Source organism: Amphibalanus amphitrite, unplaced genomic scaffold, assembly GCF_019059575.1.
Source record: "Amphibalanus amphitrite isolate SeventyFive unplaced genomic scaffold, NRLGWU_Aamphi_draft 000036F_arrow, whole genome shotgun sequence".
NCBI classification, from domain to species: domain Eukaryota; kingdom Metazoa; phylum Arthropoda; class Thecostraca; order Balanomorpha; family Balanidae; genus Amphibalanus; species Amphibalanus amphitrite.
Window position 1 is genome coordinate 911,504 of NW_024881532.1, and position 27,817 is coordinate 939,320.

General features: G+C 53.2%; 1 protein-coding gene across 4 annotated transcripts; it reads right to left on the reverse strand.

Annotated features, from left to right (window-relative positions):
• Positions 1-139: 139 nt before the first annotated feature.
• LOC122371910 (pro-interleukin-16-like) lies at positions 140-27,817 on the reverse strand. 4 transcript variants are annotated; one of them, XM_043348692.1, is made up of 9 exons: positions 27,515-27,817; positions 22,585-22,773; positions 7,228-7,487; positions 5,394-5,614; positions 3,997-4,644; positions 3,118-3,671; positions 2,841-2,973; positions 1,949-2,090; positions 140-1,581 (listed from the first exon to the last, which is right to left on the reverse strand). In XM_043348692.1, exons 2-8 carry the CDS (start codon positions 22,733-22,735, stop codon positions 1,955-1,957), a joined length of 2,103 nt encoding a protein of 700 aa, XP_043204627.1. In that variant the 5' UTR covers positions 22,736-22,773; positions 27,515-27,817; the 3' UTR covers positions 140-1,581; positions 1,949-1,954. The 4 variants fall into 4 exon arrangements, with proteins under 4 accessions (XP_043204627.1, XP_043204620.1, XP_043204645.1 ...); XM_043348685.1 differs by having other exon boundaries at positions 140-1,578; positions 27,515-27,787; XM_043348710.1 differs by lacking the exon at positions 1,949-2,090 and having other exon boundaries at positions 140-1,578; positions 27,515-27,787.

A 27,817-nucleotide genomic window follows, 5' to 3' on the forward strand; every position in this document is an offset into this window, starting at 1 on the left:
TCTTTGTGCATTATCAAAACTGATAGCAAGGTCCCCTGCCGCAGATATCACGTAGGATGGCGTGGGTGACAGGTAACGCTGTCGTCTAAATGCAATGAATAATTCCGACTTTGATTGGTGAACTCACTGACACGATTCGCAACTCTGATTTTATATATTCGATTGCTGGTGATACATGGGTTATGCTACATTGTGCGAGACTGGAAAATAGATGATCATACACATCACCACATCATACAAGACGTCCCGCAAGGGCGCACTCAACACTCAAAAGATTCTCAGCTCAATCACTCAACGCTCAGAGGACTCTCATCGCAACATACCATCCCAAATAATAAATAATGCTTATGTAAGTAACTTAGCATAGCTGAGTACAAAACCCTTGCATAGTCACCGAAACGTAACAACTATTATAAGCATTTTGCAGTGCAAAACCGTTCAAATCTCCCTCATTCGGAAGCTTCATTCACTGTCGAGAGTCCTCTTCACATGCTTTGCTTTCGAGAACTGGGTCGTATAGTCGTGAAGGCACCAGCACCGTAAAGTTCAAAACTCCGTGCTTATTTGGCAAATCGTCAGACACTTGGACATTTGCTCAAGCCAATTCGGGTTCAAACCAGGTAAGACACTTTTATCGTGAAATCGCAAGGGACCAAGAGTATACATGAGTCTCATACATAGCAAAACTTTTGCGTACCAAGTAACCGATAACAAACTTTGAAGCCGCAAAGCTGTGCACACGGAGCAGCGTTTTAACACGTGAGTTTCGTCCTGTCTTATAGCCCACCTCAATCTGTCCTCGGCCGTTTGTGGTCAATTATCACACTCTTTTCGCCACTGAATCACACCCATTGTCTCTCGGTTAGCACTATTTTAGCCGGTCTGAAGCGATGTCGTCACTCGTTTTCAATTGTTCCGGATAGTGTCACTCGTCGCTCGGGTCGGCTTCGCATCAACTCCTTTCAGTCGACATTCAACGATTGGAGGGTCATATCAGGCTGATATGCGGATCATTTTGCTTTTCAAAGAGGACATCTTGCAACAGCATGGAATATTCATCGGGAATAATCAACCTGCTTCAGAGAGGCTAGACCTCAGAGACTGAGGTCAAACCACACTGGGCCGTTATGGAATGTTTAAGAGCTTACATTAGCAAAATATTACGTCTGCTTTCGAGACTTCAACGCCATCGTGCTGCCTCCCCATAGATCGAGCGCCGTCGTCCGTCAAGTAAAAGCACCAATGTCGGCAGGGCCGAGTCTTCGTAGGAGCTGTCGAAGATGTCCGGGTCCACAAGTCTAGAGTCTCGGGGTACGCCATCGGAGCTGGCCCGTTGCTTCTGGAGCCAGCATCGGAGCGGGCCCGGAGCCTCAGGAACCATCACTGAAGCAGATCTGGAGACCCTGGAGCCAGCAACGGAGCAGGTCTGGAGCGGGTCCGGAGCTTCCGTATCCAGCGATGAAGCAGGTCGAGAGCCTCTGGATCCAGCGGTGAAGCAGGTCTGGATGTCCTCAAGCAGGCGTCTGCGGCAGCGTCTCCAGATGGTCGCACGACTGGGCCCTGCCACCGCTCACTCGACTGCTGGAGGAAGAACACAACTCGGTGAGAGAGGTGCGGTAGATCGTCCCCCGGATCTGTCGGAGGGGCTACGTATGTCAGATTTCGTGTACGCAGCTCATGAGTCATGCCACCGTGCATGCCTTGCTTATGGTGAAGACTAAAACGAAAGATTACGTCTGATTCAATTGTGCTCACAAGTTCAAGTGGTTGTGAACTCAGCCATACTGTTTTCCTCTATATAGCTTTAGCAACCTCGTGTCAATCATTTTCATAGAATCACGAAACTCCCAAGTACGAGTGAAAATGAAGAAAGACTCCACCGCCATACGGCACCCAGTCCACCCGTCAGCGACAGACCCGTCTCCGTTCATGTAGCCCGTCTTATTACCCTGGGCTAGAGCCGGGTGGTGGTGGTGCATGCGAAGACAGCGTGCGGAGGAGCGGAGGTCATGCACTCGTGTAAGGTCATGCGGCGGCGGCGGCGACGAGCCATGATCTTCTTCGGACATCCGGCCCTCAGCGAACCGCGCCTGGCGTTACACAAACATTTTATGTCAGATATGGGTGGCAAACTGACAAACCGCCATCCTATAGAAAGTCCAGACAAAATAATTGCTGTGCTCATCCGACCCTTTTGCGGGTGTGGTAGTGAATGTCTAAGTTTACATGCTTGACACATCTGTGTTTGGTAGAAGCCGGAGGCCGGCCTAAACACACACTCACAAAATAGGAGGCACATGACTACGAGCAAAGAAAAGGCAATGAACAGAGCCAATTTTTGCGTTGCATTCAATCATGTCTCCTTAGGACGTCACTAGCTATTCAAAACATTTGCTGAGCCCCTGTTGGTCCAAGCACACTTCGTGCTTCAGACCCTGACTATATTAACGCCTTTAACGCCTTTGCTTTTCAATAATGCTTAGGGTCAACTTGGGACTGGTTTGCTCAAGTGGCGCACTGTCAACATTTTTATCACATTCTATTTATGGATAGTAGGGTATAATCGATTAAATTTCATGCTTCCCACGCCTCCATCACCATTTGCACAAAGATCCCGAAAGACCAGTGACCTCAAAAACAGTTCAGAGGAAGACTAGAGCCGGTAGCAGTCAACAGCAACGTCACGTCAACGATACGTCAACGCTACGTCAACATCACGTTAACATCACGTCAACGTCACGTCAATGTCAATGTCATTGCTATCATCGGCTGGCCGGAGAAGAGCCGGCCCGGATGAATGAGGAAGTGTGGGATAGACAATGCTCCAAGACGGCGCTTACCGCTTCTGACGACCTTCGCGGCGCGCAATGTGCAGGGTGATCTCCTGTGAGCGGTACTGTCGGAAGATGTGGATCGTCTCCGGGTGGGAGAGCCCGAACAGCGGAATCCCGTTCACCGCCATGATCTCATCACCTGCAAGTGGAGAGGTACGGTCAGAAGTCTGCTTTCTGAGATCTGTGATTACAGCAAATGCTAGAGGCTCGCCTAAGCAGAGTGGACCGATGTGACGTTTGTTGGGGCCATGAATTTTGTATAACCTACAGAAGTTGGCCGTACCTTCTTTGAGTTCGCCGCTCTCGGCTGCCTGTCCGCCCTCGAATATGGTCTTCACGAAGATGCCCATGTTGCCGCGGGCCGAGTCGCGACCTCCGACGATGCTGAAGCCGAGACTCTTCTTGCCGGTGCCCTTTCCGAGCGCCACGGTGAGGATGGCGGCCTGGGAGAGGCGCGCGCGGCGGCCCACGGCGGCCGGGTCGTAGAGCGAGTGTCGCCGACTGCGGCCGGGCGCCGGCAGGCTGTACGCCGAGGTGACGCTCGAGCAGGTGGAGGCCAGGCTGACGGACGACTCGGGCCGCTCGGCCAGCTCCGGCACGTCGCTCATCGTGTCGTCGCAGTCGGTGTCGGCGGCCACGCAGCCCGAGTCGAGCGAGTCCTGCAGCTGCGCCTCGTCGCCGTGCTCGTAGATGGCGCTGTCCGGGTCGCGGGCGATGACAATGTCCACCTCGTTGGGGGCCTGGCTGAGGCAGGCGCGCGCCTGCTCCAGAGACACCCCGCGCAGACGCGTGCCGTTCACGTTGATGAGCTCGTCACCAATCCGGAAGCGTCCATCTCTGGAAAGGAACAATGAGAGTCAAATCAACGGTGACTGAAACATCTCTGCATTTGCGAATCGACTTTCGTAACCCTAAAGTAAAAACACAGCCTTATTGCGAACCGCTGACTCAACCGCCATCTTCTTATTTGTCCTGCAGAGGACACGACCTGCGTACATCTTGCTTCCGCTTCGGGCACCTGACGACAGAGGGCAGCGAACCTAGCGTTCCGTGTTGCATCACCACCAGCGTCGGCGCGTTTATCACACACACACGCGCGCGCGCTCGAGTCGCGGCGGGCCGGCCGGCCGGACCGGTGTTGTCGGCGGCGGCGGCCACTCACCTGTGGGTCACGCTGCCGGGCACTACATGCACGATCACGTAGCCCGAGGTGCGCCCATCGGCCGTCTGCTTGTTGCCGATGTACATGCCGAGCTCTCCCGTGTTGTCGCGCCGCAGCCGCATCAGCTTGAACTGCTTGTGCGCGAGACTGGCGGCCGCGTGCGGCGCGCTCTGATGTTTCCGCAGCAGCAGGCGCCGGTCGAGCGAGGTGGCTCGCCGGCTGTGCCGTTTCCGATAGCGGGGGAGGGGTGACGATGCGACCATTAGCCGTGACGAGGCCTCTTCGCAGCCTGAGTCGGCGGCGTCGCCGGACGGGGACAGCTTCTCCTCGTCGGTGAGGTTGTCGCCGGCGGCGGCGTCGCTGCTGTCCGAGTCCAGCGAGTCCTTGCCGCTGTCGCTGGCGGCCGGCCGGTGTCCGCCGGCTTCGCTGGTCGCCTCGCCCGCCTCGCTGACCGCCTCGCTGGCGTCGCTGGCCGTCTGGCGGTGGATAACCGTCACTGGCGGCTCGTCGTCGCTGTCCTGGAAGCCGGACGGCGCCGGCAGCAGCGGCACCGGCGACCCGGAAGGCGAGCCCACCGGCGACGAGGTGGCCTCCGGAAGGTCCCACGGCTCGGCCAGCTCGCTGATCGAGTCCACCGGTCGCTCGTCTCTGAAAACGGAAACAGGGAGCAGCCAGTCAGAAAAAGGCAACGGACAGACCCAGACGCGACCAGGAACAAGGAATGAGGAAACGGGAAGTTGCGATGCTGGTCTTGAATACATGGGGAAGAAGCAAGGAACCGGGAAATTTGATCGCTTTGCTATTGTAGATTTGTTGATATTTGTCTGGAGTACACAGACATAAAACAATAACAATGTAATACTGGGCGATTTTTCTTTCTTGCGGATCAAATCAATCGACATACGGGTCGCGACTTGGTGATTCGTCTGGAAGATAGCGAGCCACCAGGACTGGCTCGGCGCGGACCGGTCTCGGACGGAATTGGGGCTAGCTGTACCCGTGGAACCAGTGCCACCGCTCAGATTGGGACCACCGGTGAACGGCCCTGCAGCAACCTTCCACCGCTCAGTGCTACTCGGCGTGAAGGGGACGGCTGCGGGAGGTCACTGCTTTCAGCCAAACCAGAATGGCCGGGTCGTGGTTAAAAATACGGACTCAGCGGGCTACGGGGCTTAACAATTCAAGTTGGCCCTGACAGGTGACATAAAATATTTTCCTCTTACATCGAAAGGTTCCAGGTATTCGTCCTGATCAAGATGGGCCAAAAGTATAATCTTTATCAATTTTACAATGCGGAACACCCAATTCAGGTTATTGATGATCACGTCTGCACCCATATCGTGCGACCCTTCAGAATGTCTCTCCACCGACGCGTCACACCCCGTCTCGCGACTCACCTCCTGGATGACTTGATGAACGCGTACGGGAACCGGTGCGCGGGCGGCGGCGAGCTGGCCGTGCCCGTGGTGGTCACCGTCACCCCGGCGCCTCCGTCGATGGTGACTGACGAGCACGGCTCGCGACAGGCCAGGTACAGCACCGACGAGCTCTTGCAGACGGAGCGCATCTCCAGCGAGGCCGGTCCGCCGCCCGAAACGTCCGCGGGCGGGCTGTCATCCTGAGAGAGAGGGGGAATGACGGTCATCAGTTATCACTCAGTCGTAGGTATGGTGATTAGAGAGGGTGTGAAAAACGTCTATCAAGCTGTAGTTTATTTTTATGATAGTTATTTGTTTAAGCGTTGAGATTGAAGCTGTTTTAATAGTTATTTTTGAAGTTCAAATGCTTACTAGGTCAAATGCTCGTATATAAACTAATAAGCAACTATAAGTAAATTTGGCTTCGTGAGTGATGAAGAATGGCCTGACTTCCTGTCGAATGTCAGAGGGATGAGACAGTCAGAGCTGTCGGAAAACGGCTGCGGAAAATACCGCCTCGCATTCCACACAGGGAGAAAACGCGATCCCAGACGGGAGAGATTTAATGATGATGCTAGTCCGGGGAAACGGACCTTTAGTTGTCATCGAGAAGTGTCTGGGAATTCTCACATTTGTACCTCGCATGCACGATAAAACCGTTAACGTCCACATGATCGGTCATCAGCCTTTGACGCGACACCGGAAAAATGCAGCGATTGTGTAGCTATTGCATGCTGGAAGCCTGTAACAAATATTTGTTCTCTGAACCAATGATTTTCATTACGGAAAACCACGTTGCCGACTGTCCCATGTTATTAGATAAAATCGATGCTTGTATCATTATCCATATTTATTGCCAAGCCTGTATACCTTCTGGAACGTGCTACCGCTGGTCTGGCTCAGAAGAAGTGAAAGTTGGCGGCACTGCCCTGCATTCAGCAGAAGTGGCATTCGGTGGATGGCGGTGTTCCAGGCAGCGCTGCTAATCGGTGGGTGAGCGGCCGACCATCTCTGGGGCCCGGCGCGCCGCGCGCGAGGTGACGACTCTCTCGCCACCCCGGCCCCCAGCGGCCAAGGTTGTGGTCGGATTGGGTTGGCCTTCGCAGGGTATATGATGCGGGGCCCATCCCGGCACGACACGCGATGTCATTCACCCCCGACGTCCGGCAATCGGTGCCAATCGGTCATCGTCCGTCCACACTTGACAGCGCTTGGCGCGAGAGACCACCGCGACGGCTCGAACAGGGCACCTGAGTCTCAATTTAGACTGCGGCTATGCGCGAACCTGGCCGTGATATTTCTGTAACCAGCAATGGCCTTATATGTAAGTGGGAATGATAAGCTCTGCAAACTGACGGCGTCTATGTGTATGCCTACTTTCACGTCGTTGTCCGAGTTCATTCAAGGCGTGCAAAACTGGTAGCGCTTGTTATAGATGCCTACAATCTGCCGTATCATCACCAGACGCGATAGGTCAGTTCTGTAGTCATTTCGCTGAATGTCTAATTACCAGAGGTGGCCGCTGCAGCGCATGAGAGAGCTCGACAAGTGTAAGCTTTGCACCCTTCACGTGTGTTTTACGGCTCAGCTACCGGACTTCATCCTGCATCCATTCAAACAGCCCACACATTCGGCGAACACAGGGCGAAAGTACAAATACCATACCAAGGATAAGTGTCATCTCGGCGGGACGGCTGTGCAGTGGCATTGTTTCAGTTGAGCCGGCCCGGATGCGATGATAGCGAGACCTCAGCGTCCTTGCACAATCCCCTCTAGGACTGCGGACGGCGCGCGCGCTGACGTCTCTCCTCACCTTGGCTTCGTCGCTGTCGGCGGGTTTTCCGCCGCGGAAGAAGTCTCGGATGGACTGCACGCGGATGACGGGCCCGCGGTGGCCGCGGTTGGCGCGACAGCGGGCCTCCGCCGGGCCCGGGCTGGCCGCGGGTCCGGAGGCCGGGCCCGGAGTCGAGCTCTGACCCGGCCTCTCCGGGCCGGAATCGTCTCCGGTGCCGGCCGCTGAGCGCTCCTCCTGACGTCGACGGTTCCGCTTCTTGCTCCAAGTTTTTGCAAAACCTGCCGATCAAAAGCAGAGGTCGCCCATTAAGCTTTTTATCGAGACACCTCATTCATTTTACCTAAATAGACATTACCTGAATGACGTTTTTTTCCACCAACGATATCCAATATGTTTCGTTGTACGCGACTTGCAGCATCAAGCTGACTTTGTGACATTATGGGTCACCAGTATGGCAACATACAGTGTAGCCATTACACCCCTGTAATGTGTTTAGTGTAAATGGCTCACTATTATTTGTAAAAACACTTACGCCGTTACCGTGGCTCAGCATTCACAGATCACAATATCTTAACCCTCGCCCATGTAGGGGGGGGGGTTGGTGCAACCCCCCCTGAGGTTTTTCGGAAATAGTGCAAAAACGGCGGCGCGCAACGCCGCCAAATTTTGGGTACCTTATGGGGCAAACGTTGCGCATCTTTTGATAAAAAAAAAATTGACCGGGTCATGTCAGGTCACGGAGTTATGACGTCACAAAGGGAACAGCCTCCGGCCGGATTTTCACAAACTGAGTGCCAACGCCCGAGGTTTCCTGCCGGTGGTACGGACATCGGTTGATGGATCGTGATGAAACTTCCCATGCATGTTGGGGCAAGTATTGGCTATCATATGGTATAAAAAACTTGACCGGGTCAGGTCAGGTCACGGAGCTATGACGTCACAAGAGGAACAGCGTCCGGTACTATTTTTGAAAAGCGCCCGAACCACTATTTTGCTAATTCTTGTCACCTCAATGGGAATATGCAGCAATATTAGCTTCTATAGGGAGCAAATGGACCTTCCAAATCCAAAAATACACTCAGATTTCAAAAATTTAAATTTTGATTTTTCGAATTTCTGCCGCCGACTGTGACCTTGCCGACTTCCGGCGCTCCCAACGCGCCATTTTTAGAGCTAGGGAAACGAAATACATACCAAACGATAGAGAATTGATCAAGGAACACGATAGTGAAGGTTTCAAGTCGATATCTCCCACCGTTTTGCCGCAATCGCCGCGGAAAGTTGAAAAAAGTATATTTTTCCGAAAATTTGACCTTTGACCGGTCAAAAGTAGGTCAAATGTTGACCTAGGACCAAAAAATATACCACCAATCGCGAGATCTCGGCGAGAGCAATCCGTTGGTCTTTTCCGCTAAGCTCTACGACGCTCCGTTTTCAAACGCCAAGGGGGGTCGCACCAACCCCCCCCCCTGCATGGGCGAAGGTGGCAGATCGCTGTTTACGGGCGAGGGTTAATCCACATGGCCCATATCTACGAATAATAACAACGAGGACTGGTTGTGGTAATTGTCTGGTTCTTACCCCTGGGGAAGCACAGCCAATGGTAATTCCCACTCTCACCTGCCTCCAACATTAGAATGACATCACATTAAATCACGAGAGAACGCTCGCACCTGGCTTTCAGAGTATCACTCCCACCTACGCCGTTTTTTATGCTTATAAAGCATGAATAGTCGGATAGTTTTCGCCGACATAACGGAGAAGTCGCGTGCTCTTTGATCCGCTAGATGTGATTCAGAATGTAATTTCCTTTTTGATCTTATTCTCTTGGAAGAAGTAACGGGGAATAAAACGCAGATTTGTCCAAAACCCATCCGAATAGTGCTCAGATGTCCCGTAAATGCATGTCTTTATGTGGTCAAGAACTGCCACAATTCGACTTAATGCATTTGGTGTACAAGATAAACGGATCGAAGCCAGTTTTGTGAATGCGCTGCAATTGCAGTATTGTATAAGAAGGCAATTGGGAAAACATGGATTGAGCGGCCTTGTGTCATTTGAAATGCTGAGAATAAGGACCGTGTGTTATGTCGTGCATGAAAAAAGATGAAGGTTATATCGTATGCGAGCTAGCGTAAGATTAGAAAGCACAGTGCACAGCCTATGTCAAAATCCCAACTGTGAAAACTTTGTAGCTGCATATCGGTCAGGTATCAGATAAAGAAATTTAATGGCTGTGGCCGTTAATTTCATTAAGCTTTTTCTAAACGTTTGATAAATACTCCGTCTTCTTGGACGATTTTCGTAATCAAACGATCTGCCGTTGCCTTACCACAGCATTATATAAAGGCATGACGGGCATGACGTTATGCCCTGCTTATGGCGAATGGTTTCGAATCAGGTTGATCAGAATGAAACACTTGTGCAATGTGCAGCACTTTGCAGTGCCAGTGACTGTCTTCTTTATTAGGTTTCAGACGACTATTGCGCTAAGGTAAGTCGCTAAGTCTTGGCGCTAATCCGGTGGCATTTTTGACAGTAGAGCTCATAAATATGTTGCCAAGTCAAAAAATATGAGTCATGATTTAAATGGTTAACTTTAATGATAACGAACAGCTTTTATGTAGACCAACTGTCCCTGCAAAATGATAAGTTCTTTGCATGGCTCAGTATAAACATAACCTACCCTTCCTCATGAATTTTACCTAACTAATGTGGTGCATATTCACACGCAAATACTTATATTTATTTAATTAGCAGCCGTCCTTTTGGAACATTCTTTTCCATGTGTGCATAAACAACACGCACACATGCAATTAGTTTTTTTTCTCCTGCCGTGTTGTTTTCCTTTCCGGTCAGTGGGTCAGCTGATCTCATCTCATCTTCCGTCGGCACCGTGTCGAGCTTTCCAGCTGATTTGTTTCTGGTCACGATCCCACTGGGCTCCCTGCGCGCACTTTCCACTCTGAGGTAGCGCGGCTCGCGTGGAGTGTGTGTCCGCTTCATCTTTCTGTGACAGAACGGGCGCACACACCCGGAGGCCTGTGCTACTTTGGGCCAGCAAGTGCGTGCAAATTACTCTCGAGATAAGTAGCTTTCGCAGCGGCAGGTGCGAGCAAGTGTGCCGCGTGATTTGATATCCCATCCGTCTCTGCTCCGCCGCGGGCTCCGACAGTGGAGGAAGGAGCTCAGCTCGCGGTGTGGAACCTCTCCCAGTGACCCGGCTGTTAGATGAAGCGATTACGCCGCGGACGGAGCGTAAGCAAACAGCCCGTACATACAGCACGCCAACTGCTTGTAAACAGTGCCGGAATTCCAGTGCTGGATCTTTTTTTCTAGATCTTTTAGTTTCCCGGTGGTTATACCCGGTGCACCGCAGCTGTTATTTTTAACGGCGCCGTTTTTGGTGTGGCATGTTTACTCGAGGGTGGACGATTCGATTTGTATGGCCGGCTGTGCTCAGTGACTGCAGTTACTCCTCGCCTCTCCGTCTGGTGTATTGGGCCGTATTGTAGTCGGAAACTACCTTGTGGAACGGTCCAGTCCACAGATCCCGCCTCGTTTGTGGCACACGGCCCTTCGTAGCGCGCCGCTCGGGCGACACATTTGTTCTCGGTCCAAAAAACTCTCTTCTTTCCAGATAAACAGAGCCAAGCAATAAACTGCGAGGGAATTCCGGCCGAGATTGTCGGAGCCGCGTGGCCGGCGGTGAGCGCCGAGCCTGTCCTCGATTTGGCCTCTGCCAGGATCCGCCTCCATAGCCGGCTTGGCGGGCGTCCCACCTACTTAGCGGGCGGGCGTCGGCCCCATCCCCCGGCCGGTCCGGCCCCCGCCCGCGGCGGGCCGCCCACTGACCGCAGTCGCCGTCCCCCGCCCTCCTCAGAGCGCACACTGCCCTCATTGACGTCATGTCATCCGCTGTCCACTGGTGACTGGTTAGCCCTCAGTTATCTCGGCCATCCCGGCCATTTGCATCAGGTACCGGCCTCTCCCCACCCCTTTCAGCGTCGAATACCGCGTTCCTTCCGCGGCCCCTCCCTCTGCTCCCTCCTAGCGGTCTGGACCTCATACCGGTAGGGTAATGCTACCCGGAAGATGGGGACTGAGAAGGTATGATAGGATGAAGCAACAGCGGCGAGGCAAAGGGATGAAAACGGGACGGTGACTCAGAATAGCTGTAAATGTCATGAATATACCGGAAATAGGTAAGATGTAAGTCATGGTGAACTTTTCTTTTGATGTAGATAAGGATACATGTAAAATGATCTACTTATGAGTGATGCTATATATAATAGAGGATATGTATCGGATTATGATGTAATTGGAAGAGGAGTAGAAAACAAACAGGCAAATCCTGTATTGTTCAATGCGGCAGCTGTTCTATTACAGACTGTCGCTGGGTGGTTTGGAGACTACAACACAGGAAAAGAACGTACCTAACCAGGAACTACAACGCGACAACAAGATCATAACAGGAACTTCGCCAGCGCCAAAAATGTCACAGAAACAGCATTGTGTAAAAAGTATCGAAGGTTATGGGACTTAGTAGATGGATTGGCCTGTAAATCATTCCCAGTGTCGCTATCACTGAGCATTTTACGGACGCGCTGCTGACGCGCTGAGCGGCTCGCTGCTCTAACTGGAGGCGGCACGTTCCTCCGAGCGGCTCTGGGATGACCACCCTGACGGGCCTCCCATTCGAGCCACAACACACACGACAGCGAAAGTTGCCCAATTGGACGGCATGAATGCGGTCGGCCGGCCACTGACCAGGTGGCCTCGTCGGGAAAAAATGAACGAAACTTGGCGCATGTCTGCTGCGATTTTCTGAATTGCTGCGCATGAAGGACATGTTACGCCCTTGTGTTTGGCTATTTTTAAGTTAACCATGTATTCCTAAAAAATATGTAAGAATCATACGATGTGTCCGGCTTTCATAAAGCTCATCGGACATGGAATGGTCACAGCTTCAGCGAGAAAGTTGTTATCGATTTTTCCACTGAAAGCTCCTGGCCGGGAGCTGCCGTGGAGAGCTGGCTCGCGTCCGGCTTCCGCCGTCGCCGCGGGGCCGTCCAGCGGCGATGGGGCCTCGATAGGCGAGCGGATGCTACTCTCCGTATCTTCAGCCGACCAGACGTCTGTCGATCTCAGAAATCCACCCAAAGATGAGCACCACCCCACACACGCCACCCCGTCGCCGCGTGCCGCACGGGCGGGTCTCGAGCTGCGGCCAGCTCACTTGGAATGAATTGCGGCGCAGTGGCTGCTCCTCTTCCGGCAACAGAGACGACCGCGCCAGACCCGACCCGCCGGTCGCACGTGCAAACAGCTACGAGATCGACCGGTCCCCGGCGCCTCCGGGCGCAACGGTGGCGCAGTGGCCGCGTGCAGGGTCTGAACGGCGCGCAGGACGGTGCAGGCCTCACTGCAATGTTGTGAAGGATGCCCTGGAGCTGGTCGGAGGAGAGCGCATAACAAGGCTGGCTGAATGAGAGATCATAACAAGGCAGGCGAGGATGGGAGGAGCGGCTTTAGCCTCGACCAAATGTGGCCCATTGAACTTCGTAGCCATCGTATCATTGAACTTCGCAGCCATCGTGTTCTAGACTGGATTTTACAGAGTTTTGATATCGTGACAGAGTTTTGGTATTTTCTGAGATTAGGCTCTTTATTCCTGTTGGGGCAATGGTCGGGCTGCTCATATTCGCTTCAGCGGTGGCGGTGGTGGTGACTATGGCTGTGGTGGTGGCGGTGGCGGTGGTGGCGGTGGTGGTGGCGGTGGTGGTGGCGGTGGCGGTGGCGATGACTTTGACGGTGGCGGTGGCGGTGGCGGTGGCGGTGGCGGTGGCGGTGGCGGCGGTGGCGGTGGCGGCGGTGGCGGTGGCGGCGGCGGTGGCGGTGGCGGTGGCGGTGGCGGCGGTGGCGATGGCGGAAGCCGGTCGGGATCTGGGTCAAATCTCACGGTAACAGCGAGCCGGGTCGCCCGGCGGCGGTGGCGGTCTCGCACGCAGCGAGGGATCGGACCGTCCAGAGCCGGGGACCCGGTCCGGTCCGGTCGGTTCGGTCCGGTTCGTCCGGTCCGGTCCGGGTGGTGGTGAGCTGAACCCCGGGATCGGACGGCCCGGAACACCCCGGAACACTGGGGAACTGTGTCGATACGGAGGCTCAGCCAGCAGCCGGAACGGAGTCCGACATCCGGGAGGGGCTCGGACCGCGAGAGGCGCGTCAAGCCGATCAGTCACACCCGTCCGTTCCGCCGAAATGGGACAGAGGAGCCGATAGACCCGTCACGTCGGCAGATTGAGACGGATCGGCGCCCGGCGATCCGCTGGTATCCCGAAGATGACGTATTTCTGTGTGTTGACCAGCAAACTGGTCAGATCGTGACGACCGAGCGTGAGATGCATAAACCATGAGCGGCCGCCGAGGTTATGGGAGTCTACTGGCCCGGTGTTCGAGTGAACTCTGGGCCTCCGCCGGTGAAGGCCGTGGGGCCGGCGGACAGCCGCTCTGCCCCGAGCGGCATCCCCGCCCCTCCCCTCGTGACCCGATCGGGCGGTCTACCCCAGTTGGCCGCGGCACCGCTAGCCGGCGCCGTGGCCGCCCCGCTGCGCTGCCCCCGTCGGCGCTCCCCGGCCGGCCGGCTCGTGCAGGCCAGGCCGGCTGACCGGTGCAGTCGGTATGCGGAACTCAGCCGACCACCCCCGCCTGCACGCTGCCTCTGCCCCGCTCCTCCAAGCCAGCTGCGCCTCGGCGGAGACTTTCGGTCCATTGGGGCCAACTACGAGTGACGCGGAACGGAACGCTCTACCTTGGGACAAGACAGGGCAGAACATCTTCGAATAAAAAAGACAGGATGGAAGGGAAGAGAGGAGAGACGCCCGCGCCGATCGAGGCTGGAGGCTATGCCGCCGGGGGCGCACCACGCCGTTCGCAGACAACGGTCCATTCCTCACCGTGCGCGCGTGGCAACCGGCCGGCCGACCCACTCGGACCCAGACGCCTTTCCGCGAACTGGGAGCGTGCGGCGCCGCCTCGCGCCGGCGGCCATCGACATGTCCGGTCACGTGACCTGACGCAGTGGGTCCGCGCCGTGCGTCTCCGTCTCCGTCTCCGTCTCCGTCTCCGTCTCCGTCTCCGTCTCCGTCTCCGTCTCCGTCTCCGTCTCCGTCTTCGTCTCCGTCGTCTCCACGTGGGAGTGCGGACGGTGCCCCGAGGACAGTGTGTGTTCCAGATCCGCTGGGCATCACGATCCGCGCGGCAACGAACACTGTCACGTGATTGCCGGCGGCGGTCGTGATGTGGGTCACGTGACGCGTCACCGGGCTATCGGCCGCTGGACGGGCGGACCCTCTGTGTTTGTGCTTATATGGCGGTGATACATAGTAAGACTGGTTGTGACTTGGAGAGTGTCCTTCCGATAGTGTTGACATTTGTTTTTGCAGTTGGACTCGGTGTGACATCTGCCGCTGTCGTCGCTGTCGTTTTTGTGTAGAATATGTCTGATTGTTTGCCAACACCTTCAGTTTATATGCACGTTTATGTAAATAGCAGCACCTTGTTTGTGTTTCGGGGCCATGGTGTAGCGACAACTGAGTGATTGTATTGTAGCTACATGGTGTTTAACATTCTATCTAGTTTGCACCGGGATTAACCCGTCCTTCAGAAACGTTACATAAAGCATTCACAACCCACAGGTCCAAGGAAATAATGATGACACCTCTTGTTTCGTTCTTTGGGACATCCCCGATCACAACGGATCAGCACCGGCCCCAAATGGACCCCGGTTCGCTGATCCTCCGCGGGGTGTTAGCATAATGTGACAGGCTCGGAGTGTGGCACTGGCGTGGGTCGTGTTGTGGGAACAGGCCGGCCTCTGGTGGTATTCTGCCCAGAGGTCGCCAGATGAAGATCGCCGGGCGAGCAGCCACCCGCGCCGGGAGCGTCTCCAGCCGCGCCGAGAGCGTCTCCAGCCGCGCCGAGAGCGTCTCCAGCCGCGCCGAGAACGTCTCCAGCCGCGCGCCGAATATTCATTGGACATCGAGCGGCACTGCCGAGCTCATTTGGTGTCAATGCTATGCCGATGGCTTGGTGGGCCACTTTCGGTGGATCCTGAGGCCCGTTAAGGGCCTCCAAAAGAATGCGAACATGAAAAGCCACTAACAATGGATGGTGCAATGAAATGTAGTTGTTTATCCTGTGAAGAAAGGAAACAAGTTTGATGCTGTTGTTCGCATTCAAATATTATGCAAATGCGTTTGGTAAAATGTTGATCTTCAAACTTGAATGCTTTCACAATATCAGTTGACTGAATTATTATATAACACTCGTCCCGCCCATCAGCTTTTGAAGAAAATCCACTCAAGGGGAATATTCTATTGCGTGCGGTTTCTAAGAACCTGCAGATACCCCATACCTGTTCCTCTTCGCTGCAGGAATCTGACCGCCGCCTACCGCTCCCCGCGGGAACGCCTGCCGCTCCCTGCGGGAGTCTGACCGCCATGCTCCGGTGCCATTGTGGGCCGACCACCGATGGCCGCTCCTTCCGCAGCGCGGCCACATCGCTCGTGCGCTATCAAAGCGGCCAGCGACAGCGCACGCGGGCGACCGCGCCGGCGCGGGGGTCGGGAAGTAGCGCAGGTGCGGCTGCGTGCCGTGCCGCGCGCCGATCGTCGAGTCGGCCCTCTCCGCTCCTCGCCGGCCGGCGCGCCCGGTTTCTCCCTGCTCGGCGGCACCGGCGGGCCGTCCATGCCGGCAGCCATGGGCGCCGGGTAAACGGACCTTTTAAAGGTCAGCCGATCGGGAATAGGTCAAGCAGATGCCGGACCGGACTGGCGGCGGCCGGTGAAAGGCGATGGACCACCACCGGCATGCGGCCGGCGCGGCGGGCACGGCGCAGCGCGTGCGCACGATGCGTCACGGTCCGTCACGTGACGTCACGACTCGTCAGCTGACGTCACGCCGTGTCGCTTAACGGAGGCATCCACCGCGTCACGTGGTAAAGGCAGCTGAAGGGACCTCGAGAAATGTGACTTTTTTGTCCTACGAATGCCGTCGTGGTGTACGAGACGTGTGGCGTCGAAATTAGATGGAGCCTGTTCTGTTAGCTTTACCGAGAACTGCGGATAGCTCGGTTACCTTGATCGAAGCTATTTATATTATTAAGATTCCAAATGATGACAAATGAGGCTACAGTCTTGACAAGTCAAACATACCCTGATGTAGCACGAGGCATCCCATCGGTCAGTTATGGCTAAACAGCTGGCATTCACGTTTTAGGAGCGCCTAACCAGGTCAATAGATATCTTACTTGTCAGACTCGAAGGCTTCCTCTCATATCAGACACAGTTGAATCACGTGGTGATAAATCAAGCATTTACTGTAAAAATAGAAATTCGGCATTTGTTGACTCATCCCGAGAAGATGGAAAAACTTCCGTCGGGTAATGCGAAGAAACTCCAGCCAGCCTCGCGTGAGAAGTGATTTGTCTCTCGGTCGCGGGAGAAAGCTGCTTCCATGGAAGTTCGTCGACCTTCAAGTCATTCGACGCCGGCAATCGCTGTTTTATGAGGCGATTAGTCCCTCAGCGCTGGGTCATGTTCAGTGGAAACAGTACGCAGTCTTGGGTCGGCTTTTCTTTTAATTGATGGCACATGGCATTAACAGATATGTGATGACAGGCTGTGCTGCTCTTAACCCGCGCCCCACTGGGGGGGGCTATTTATAGCCCCCCCTCCCGTTTTTCTGCAATAACTTCCAAACCGCTTAACGTATCAACGCCAAACTTTCAGTACCTTTGGCTGCATCAATTTGACACCTTGTGTCAAAATTTGAACTTCGTACCTACCATAGGTCGGCCGGAAATGACGTCAGAGTGACGTCATGTTCGGCCGATTTCGACGCAAAACATTGAACCACGGCAATCGCTCCCAAGAGCTCAGTTTTTAAGCTAGATCCAATTTCTTTGCATGAGAGGACTCATAATAGACTGCGCTATGAAACTGCTATCTCGGATTTTCGAAATTTTGAAAATTTCGAATATTTTATATAATAAAATTCAAAATTTATATTTTTACATTTTTTTCAGTTTTTTTTTTACTTTTCGAAAAAACCGGAATATATGTGATAGAACGCATTATTATGACTAACTCTAGCAAGTTTTAGCTAAATATCTTCAAAAATGGCCAAGTTATACGCATTATTGCAAAAAATTAACAATCATTATTTTTTCAAATCAATTTTTCAGCACGAATTTGACACCGTACGCCAATATAAATAGCACCATCGTGTTCCTGAGCCCAAACTGCATCCAATAGACACCTTTTTTGTTGAAAAATTTTAACTTCAAAATTTGACCTTTTTTGACCTGAAAGTGACCTGACCCAAGCTAAATTTGACTCAAAATGACCTTGAATGACACAGACGACATCAAATTCGGAATGTTTGGCCAAAATGGACCATAAAACATGTGTCACGTGACCGACGGATGAAATAATATTTTCGTGACCTGTGATGACCTGACCTTGACCTGAAAATCAAAGTACAAGTTTGGTACCCTCAAAATACCTAGAGCATCTGTTCACGAGTGTGTGAACCAAAAATGAGCCTGATCTGACTTGTAGGACGGCGGCCAGAGCCCAAAACGAGAAGAAGCCAAAATGCTAATAATTTTTACTTTGACCTGACCTGTGACGTCATCGGTGACCTCGAGGTCAATGAAATTAGGTTTCGCTCGACAGTTTTTCCGGGGCTATCAGACGCCGTTTGAATTTTGACGATCGGCCCAGTAGTTTCGGAGTTAGGAGGGGGGCTATGAATAGCCCCCCCCCCCAGTAGGGCGTGTTATACGCAGACCCCAGTGGGGCGCGGGTTAAGTCGCGATCACGATGGTCCCTTCGGCTGAAGGTAGCTGCCGTTCAGAAGCCGCTGGTGGGTGCATCGATGCGCACTAATTTCTTGGAATAAGTAAAGACACCAAAAGGGTCGCCCGAATAAATAGTTACCTTTTCGAAATAAGCCTGTACCAAATCGTGGCTGGTCACTGACCGTTTGGAAATAAACATCGTGTAGTCTTTCGGCTGCCGCCTGTGGCCGTAGGATGAATGCGACTAACCAACGCGCGGCCCCGAGAACGCGACTGCCGCCCGTTGCCTGCGACTACCCAGGTCGCCATCCTCCCATCCCCCACAGCACATACCATGAGCCCAGACAGGGACGCTGCGTCCCATGGCGGCCACATCCGGTGAGCGGTGCAGCTAATGCAGAGCTCAGCCGCGGCGACTATGCGGCAATCGCGTCACCGGTGGCGCAAACATTTTTGCGTCAGGCGGCGGCGGCGGCGCGGCGGCGGAGGGCGCGCAGCTGCCCCAGGAGCCGCGTAAAGCCGGGACGCGTCTGTGAGGATGGCCCGCCGCGCCCGGTTCGCAGTCACGCCCCGTTGCGTTTGACGTCTGGTCGTGACGCAAGTCGGACCGGGCTCCGGTATTCGGCGGCGTCAGTGTCGGCGAGGTGGGCCAATTAGTTCACGGCGCGTTAGACAGGCGGAGAAGTGAGTCCGCCCACACCGCGAGATTGGGCCGAGCCTGATTTGTTCGCCGGCGGTGGTGAAGGGATACTGCGGCTTGTTACATGGTGTTGTACCGTTTCAGCTTCAATGTGGTTAGGTCGGCGGTTGATTGCAAATGGGTCTTAAAAATGTAGATCTGTAACAGTAACCAGTTCGTGACGAACGAACACCCAAGGTGTAAAATGAAGTCTGTAATCTAGAATGTTGTGGATGGACAGCTTCAAATCCTCTAACAATCCTCAGTGGGCCTAGCAACAACCATCAACCATGTTCCACAGCTCTAAGAAAATCTTTCTTGGTAAATAATACCCTGAACGCCTTCTGACTGGGTACGAGATAGCTGCTTCCCTCGTTTGACAAAAGTAAAACAGAGAAACGCTACGGTTGCCTGTCAGTGCGCCATTAGGCGACGTGGAATGACGTGAAGACGAGAGCTCATTTTCATAGTGTCGAACGAACCATTGTTTGAGATGGAAACAGGGCTTCGCCGGGTTCAGGGGCCTTGTCTTCATGACCCACAAGTTGCGGCGTAAAATGAAGCGATTAGAAAGCCCAATGACCACAAACTGGCGGCTGAACGGAGCAAGACTGCGCCCAAGGTAATGACTAATGTCTAGCCCACCGAGGGAGAGGCCAGCTGTTCCTCGAGCGAGTTCCACCAGAGGTGCCACTCCAGTCAACAGAAAGCTGGCCGTCGATTCAGCGGGGCTGTTTGACGGTTGGCCACTTCTTCAGACATATGCCACACAACCTGGCGGGCAGCCGACTTATCAGACCATATAAACCCCGGTCCAAGCCTGACCGATCTAGATCAGAGTCTGACCAGGCTATCACCCTGACCAGCTCGCTGGCGGCTAGCCCACCTGCTCGACACCCCAAAACGGCGGCGCTCCGCCTTCTGATACAGTGCGTGAAGCGGACCGGGACCTGTCGGCCAGCGACGAGCCAGCTGTGGGCCCGTCCAGCCCTCGTGGCCTGGTTCCGGGACAAGGGTGGCAGCAGCCGGCGCCCGCGGTCTGACTGTGGGCGGCCCACGCCGACCGGTCGGCCCGCTCTGGGCGGGGGCGGGGGCGGCCACGATTGAACCACTTCTGCCGGCGGCCGGGCACCAGCGGCGCGGCGGTGTCGGTGGTGACGGTGGCGACAATGGCGGCGGTGTCCGCGGCGGCGGCGTCACGCAGGGCGTCACAGCGGCACGTGACGGCCGCGCCCGCCGACCGCCGGGTCAGTGACCCCGTTGGCACGTGCTCGGGGCTGTGGCCGCCCGCTCAGGAGCAGTCACAGTTGATCGGCTCGGCCGATGAACGGAGAGTCGTTCAGACCGGCCGCACGGCTCTGCCGGCCGATATTTAGTAGACCGCGCACACCAAGGCTGCTGTCGGTGCACGCGTGTGCGAAGACTCGGAACCAGTTGCTGTCATACAGGGCGCTGGTTCACAGGAAGGCGCAGTGCTCAGGAACAGGATGAGCCAGGGTGCGAGCCGTGACCGTAATAGGCAGTGGCACTTGACGTCGCAGGGAATTCTCCGGCGGACGGCAAAAGCAGCTATCTCGGCTCCAGCGTTGGCTATCGCGGCATCAACTATGTTCGGTGCTGGCACTCCTCGCAGCAATCCGTTTGTGATCCAACAAAAAACGCAAATCCCGTGTACAATTGATATGATCAAATAGAGCGGGTCTGGTAATAGAACTGTAAAAGGCAGAAAAAAAATCACGGACGGAAGTTGCAATGGGCATTACGGGCGTATTCGCCGTTTTAAGCATGTTTTCGCACTAGTAAACCAGTGATAACCCTGTGCACCAGTACACCACAGTGGGACCGCCGCTCCTTTCGGAACTATGGCGTGTAGGAACTGGAAATGAGGGAACCAATGTATTCATTATTCGTCTAAGACGGCACTTTGTCTGCCTGTGTCGACGCCTCGCCTGTAATCAGCCTGTAATGCACATGCAACGGAATGTTGGCGTGCTGCAGTGGGCTTGAGACGTGGAAAATCTCCGTATAGGCCCTGTGAGCCGGACCCGCCAGCTCAGTGATCGAATCTGAATCAGCCTCTGGCGGACTAAATCAGCCCCTCATCCTATCGTGGCAGAGCTGATCCCTGCGGCTCACTCACCTGTGATCTCACATTTATTAATTATTTAATTCTGTGTGCTTAACTGTTGACAAAAGCTATGTTGGCGATGACATCTTGTTGCCGTGGGCTGATTTGTGTGTATTGTGGTAATGAGGAACAGTTCTCGTATGACTAAACACCTGCTTCTTCAGGCTTATTTTACTTCAAAATGGAATATTTGCCAGGAAAGCGTGATGATATGACGTGTGTGCGGCTGTGAGATCGACAGATTGTCGTGTTATTAATCAGACGAGGGTGCTCCTTTGTGTCCAGTAATCGCTCGATCTTAACCACTGACTGGATACCCATCTGCGTTTCCCCGAGTAGAGGGGCCTTCTCGGGAAAAGTGGCACCTTCGGTCGGCGGGACAGCGCGTTCTCTGTCGCGCGGACGGCCGACGCGCAGTGAAATGCCCGCCGGCCGACGGCGATGGCCGTTTTTCTTGAGAGCTGCCGACTCGTGTGAAGGTTTCACCGATTTTCTGGGGCCTGACGCGGCCGGCGGCTAGGATGCAGGCCGTAGAGTCTGTCACACACACTGTGCGCTGGTGCGCTGTTCGCCTGCTAAGGACCGGGGCTTTGTCTGAGCAGTCGGAAACAGCAGTTGGCGATATGAAGCGAGCATCAGCCGGGCGGCGGGCATACCTGCCAGAGAATCTCGACCCGATCCGGCTGCGGTAACCAAAGTCTGGTCCGCACCGTGAGGCGGACGACGAGAAAGAGTGACAGAGAAGGACATCCGTCTCTCCATCTCCATCTCCCGGATTGCGGCGGCCCGGTGAAGGGTCCAACCGCCACCACCGCGTCAGGTCCGACATCACCTTCAATTACCGGCACACTGACGTCAGTGAGAGACGCGGACAAATGATGTGCCAGGGCCACACGTGGGCGCAGTGCTCTCCGCTGAAAGAAAAGGAAAAGAAGCGGAAAAGCATGATTACGCCGCAAGGACATGTTTGGATGGCCATTTCTTGCTGGGAAAATCCTTGCAGCGGATGTTATCCAATGCCGTAGACAGAGGGAATGGAACAACGCCGCTCCTTTAAAAACAAATAAATTCCCATTGATAATGTCCGATTTATCAGCTACTAGAACGCGGGACTTGAGGACTGTCCCTCACATCCTTGTTCCAACGTATTTCAAACATGTGTCTATTTCCGATTGCGATTCCCGAGCTACACTGACATCGGCTAGTTCCATATCTTGATAAGTACGCCATTGCTTTCCTCGAACATTGCCTTTTTGAAATAACAAAGAATGTTATCGCTCACAGTGCCTCATTCCATCAGCTTCGGTGTGTTCGTGTCAGTTAAACACTCGCCTTTTGAGTTTCCCTCTTATCTCATTCATCAAATAGCAAGGAAATTGTTATTTAGCTGCCACTAATACGATTGAGCGAATGCTTCTCCACCAAAAATGCTCGTGAAATTTAACCCGCCAAAGTAAGTAGCAAAAACAAGGTGGTGCTACTATGGATGATATTTGGAGATTGGCTCCAATAAGCGTGGTACCGATATGACAAAAGGTGTATTTAGCAAATCATGATAAGAATGAATCTCTTTATAGCTGCAAAAGTTCGCCCGTTTTTGCCGTTTCTATATAATCGTAATTACCTTATCTGCATGCCGTAGTGTTGTGGTTGTACTGAAGCTACACCAGTGTGTGACGCTGCTCAGCAGTATGGGGTACGTACCGAGTTTGGGTGTGGACAGTGGCGACTTAGTAGTCTCGGGGGTGGGTGTGGCGGTCTCGTGCGGCGGCGCAGGGCAGGCCGGCTCCGGCTCCTCCTGCCTCCACGAGAAGAGACTGTGCACGGCCGGCGCAGCCAGCTTCAGCAGCCTCATGGTGCTGCTGCCTCCGGCGGCGGCTCTCCGGCGGCGGTCTGAAGAACACACAAAGACGGGATATTGGTTAGAGACAGACAGCCACACGACCAGCTCCTCATGGTGCTGCTGCCTCCGGCGGCGGCTCTCCGGCGGCGGACTGACGGGGACACAGAGACGGGACATGGGTTAATTAGAGACAGACACAGGACGGACAGTGAGAGAAGTATGTGGACACGGGGTGCAGATTTAATGGAGGGTGGATGTGGAGCTGACGGTCAGTCCAGACTCAGAGTGGACACGTGATAGATGGTCAGATAACGGTGGGCAGCTATAGGTATAAGGAGGAAGATAAGATGGTCACGGATGGTCAGATGCCAGATGGGGACATTTGGAATGTGGATACAGGTTAACAGGTCAGTTTGGTCAGCTAGGGACAGGTAACAGATTTAGACAGTGGAACTGATACATGAGGGCAGACATGGGTGGAGGGACTCTATAAGCCATCAAGAGTGATGGCTAATAGAGAGGAGGTGCAGCGGTTATATTAGAGCAGCTGGTGATTAGGAAGCACAAAAGTCATATTCAGGCAGTGATACACAGATGAACAGGTACAGACGGCAGGGAATTAAATTAATAACAAATAATAAGAAGAGTCTGAGGCATTGCAATGCAAAGGCAGCCAAACGCGACGGGATACAGGCACACAGCTGCAAATGCTCCAACAGACAATTTCTCAAACGCTCAGATTAGATGCTCGCATATCATGAAAGGGTGCGGCGACTGGGTGCAGGCTGGCAGGGGTGCGGGCCGCAGACAGGGTGCGACCCCGGCTCGCGGTCAGCTCGCGGTTCTGACGCGCGGCTGCCGTGCGGGCCGGGCGCGCCGCCGCGTGCTAGGCGGAGCTGTTGTGATGTTTGGCAACGGGCGTCGTCCACGGCGATTCCCACATATCAGCCGGTAGTGAGTAATGTCAGATGACACGATACACGGACCACTGCACGTGATCGGACCGACGGCGTCCAGAAGCCCCGGCAGGGGGCGGGGGCAGTCATGATAGGCTCATCGTTAGGTCACCCGGTTTTGATGAGGAAATATGAGACACCCATTGGGACTAATTCACACCAGTTGTGTTTACATAATACCCCGCGTGCGACAGGGCAGACTCGACACGGCAGTGGTATGGTAATGACTTCAGACTCGCCGGCCGCCTGAGTCACGCTCGAACAGTGAAGCTGGCTCGTTTATGTTGATAACCCGATCACGCCTGACGCAAGACGGCTGACGCAAAGGAACGGAACCGAAGCGCGCTGGGCGACGGCAGACTTCCCGTCTCCCGGCCAGGGATCGGGGTTGGGGCCCGCTCTCCCACGCTGTCCGGTCACCTACAGGCAGCTGTGGGGAGCAGTCGGAGCCCGGTCACCAAGGGGGCAGCTGTGGCGAGCAGCTGCGGAGCCTATGGTCGGTGCCAGTCGGCGCCGGTGCGCTCCCCGCCTGTCGCCGAGCCCGGCCCGCCCCGGCACGGGATCTTATCACACCGAGCGAGCGGCCAACAAGAATGTGGGCGGGAGTGGCGCGAGCACCCCTTTAGGACAGCGCCGCTCGGCAGGAAGCGATCTGACGTGTATCAGCACCGTCCCGGAAAACAGGACGCTTCGCTGAAATTCCGTGCGTGCCGACAGGGCGTTTTGGCCATTGAAAGGTGTTGCCGGACGATTCCGGAAGGGTCCGTCGCCCGGTCCAGCCCTGTGTGGGTTTTCACCCTCAGGTCGCGGAATGAAGGCCCACGCTGGCGCTCGGTCATCAGCAGGCTATTGCGGGGCGTTCACCCGTAGTAGCTGGAGGGCGGCGGAGGCCGCGGCTGCGCAGTGGGTCAGTGTGGCGACCGGCGCCCCACGCCAGTTCCGCACCGCTTAGATATGTGGTTACTTGTGAATTTGAAGAGGATGGTGAGGGAAAATAAATTTGCTTGTTGGTGTTCGTTTCTTTCTTTGCTAACGTCGTGCTGCAGATCGTTTTTTATATTTATTGTGACCAGTTGCTGCGGTCACTAATAATTGTTCAAAAATATTTGGCTGCGACGAGGGAGGTAGGGGGTATTTATTCATACTTTCGCCACAACGAAACACAAATTAGCACTTTGTTGCTAATGATAATTTTTTTGTAGCATTATCATATTAACATTGTCAGGCATTATCCTTCTGACCCTATTGCCGCATTGTGATATATTCAATCAAAATGATTGTTGTCGTATGAAGAGTATTGTTTCGACGTTTTCTGTGTTGTGTACCTATTACAGTACAGTCACTAGTCTAGTTCCTACGACATAACAAGGACTAGGTAGGGAAGCATTAGTGACATTTACTTTATATATGAATGTCGTAAGACACGAACCAGCTCGCTGGTGTTTACCCCATTTGCAGTTGGTTATTACCCTGTGCTTTGGCACACACGTGCACTCAGGAAGACCATTCATTCTGAACAATGCGCATTGTGGGGATGTTTTTCCGTTCCATTCTAGGTTTGAAGCGGAACAATGCAGCGATAACGAAACAGATGATGCGGGGACTTACTGTGTGGTTATGATAAAACGAATGCTATCTTTGTGGGGCCTTAGTGATATGAGTCATGCAAACTTTTTCAGCTTGCAAACAGTGAGCAACTGTTATTGCGCCATTCTGGGCTACTGGTATCTGCTCGTCGGGTAGGTAAAGTCCCCGTTAGTCAATGGTAACGGGGCATTTGAATATTACCTGCAGAACTAAAATCACAGATGGGTATGCTTTAGTTTCCAATGATCATACATTCGTCTTGCATTACGTCCGAACGTCATGCAATAGTGCACCTCAGTGTTGTCTGTTCCTCGGCTAGTTTTATTACTTTATATGTGGCCTTGCTTATACCTATACCGACGGTAAAAGGGAGGCTTCTTAATGTATGTTGACACAATTGCAGGTATTAATTTTGTCAAGAAATGCACATTATTTTTCTCTGACATTGATTGATGTCAGTTGTAAAACTGCATGACTGTCACCATTCGACAAGTTGTTTATATTTATTAGTGACTGATCTTTGAGCAGAGTAACATTACCTTGATTCTTAATTACTAAGGTACACACCTTGATTCTTAATTATTTAGCTACGTTCTACACCAAAAGGAATCTAATGTGAAAACATACGCTCGTTTTTTTTGTACCTATGCAAAATGATAAAGCATTTGGTACCTCTTACTTGCTTCCTTGAAAGGCACAATATTCATTATTCAATTAATAAATTTAGACGATTCTCAATCAAATTGATTTTTCCTCTTCAAAATTGTAGTCACTGAAGTATCGGAATGCCTAATAATGTAAGTGTTTTTGGATGTAAGTATTTCTCGATGGGTTGCCAAAGGACCGAGAACTGTGCGCCTTCATTACAATTCATGCTGTCATATAATGTGGAGTTATACCTGCCTGAATAACTTTCAAATATTAGTCCTGGGCCTTAATGGCTACACAAATAGCCATTCGCGACCTTTTGTAAGCTTTTAGCAGCTCAGCATCAAGGTGCGCCAAATTTAGGTTTTAAACTATTCTTACGTTTCATTAGACTTTTGCTAATCGAAAGTTGCATTTTAGCTATTTAGCCTATGCCTAATTTAGTTAATGTGCTCTGAGTCGCAAGTAAGTTCCATATTGATAAAGCACAAATATAGCTTGAAGTAGGTATCTGTTGGATTTGTTGAAATTAAAAAGCTATTTATGTTTGCGGTCTTACATCTTATCGTTACCTTACATCGTTATAATTTATATGATATATATCCTACATATCCTTACATATCCATCGTTACCTTACCTATCGAACTTACATCGTTACCTGCCCCGTAGGTGACTGATAGCACGACTGCAACATTTGACAACCCCTATATGACCACCTCTTTTGCAGTGGGCCATTCACTCTCATGCGCACGCATGTATGCAATGTAATAATGTATGTTTCCTTTTTGATAAATTATCAGATGGGGTCAATGGGTACGCTCAGATTAGAACAATACAACACGAAACAAAACAAATGAAGATGTAAAAGCCCTGTCCCACTGCTTGGTAGGTATTTACCATTTCACAAGCATAAACATTAAACAAGCATGTCGACAAAACCAGAATAGTATCAATAGTTAGATAGTCAGATATTAAAATCAGAAATCAGTCAGTCAGTAGTCAGATATCAAAATCAGAACTAGTATCAGTCACCGAAAGCGTTACATAATGATGCGCTGTGCTCCACAGTCCACCCTAAAAATTGATCCTGTCATGACCCTATAACTCACCCTTCGCTATTCTCGATACTCTATGCTCGATATTCGCCCAGTATGACGAATATAGGCAAATGTTTCTTTATTTTGGCGAAATGCAAGCTTTTATCCTCTTTGCCCAAACTAAACAGGAATCTAATTCTTTGGTAGGTTTTGTCTTTGGTGTGGAACTTATCGCGTCTTTGTATTTTTGAGCAGCTGATAGCCTAACGCTCAAGACCTTCGAGATTGTCTCGGTTCTTTTGAATTGAGAATGCGTATCACGCAGTGAGATGAGGGCAGTGCAATTTTTAAGGGACGAGTACCTACCATGATTGATGTTACCAGCACGGGAATTCACAGGTCAAAGTATGACCAGCTGGTGCACAAGAGGTGCGTTTTACTGACACCAATAGTCCTCAAGGATTGCCAGAGCACAGTGACGTGCGGCACTGTGCTGTAATGTGTTGTAATGCGGTGCGCTGTGCTGTGCTGCCTTGTAAGACCTACTGCACACCGGGTCCTACCTGTGGCGCGGCGAGTGCGGGCGTGTGCCGGGCGGCATGTCCGCCTACTGGCCGCTGCCCTCCTGCTGCAGAACGGCGCACTTGTTGTCGCACTTGCAGCACGACTCGCAGCGGCACTGCTTGGCGAGGGCGGGGGCGGCGGCGGGCAGCAGCATGGCGGCGGCGGGCACAGACGGAGAGGAGCAGGAGGAGAGGTGCTCGGACGGCGGACGACGGGCGCGGACTGAGCGGCCGCCGCCGACGGACGGCCGTGTCACTCGGCTGACCTCCTTCGCGGCGGGCGCGCCGGTCCGGCTGGCACAG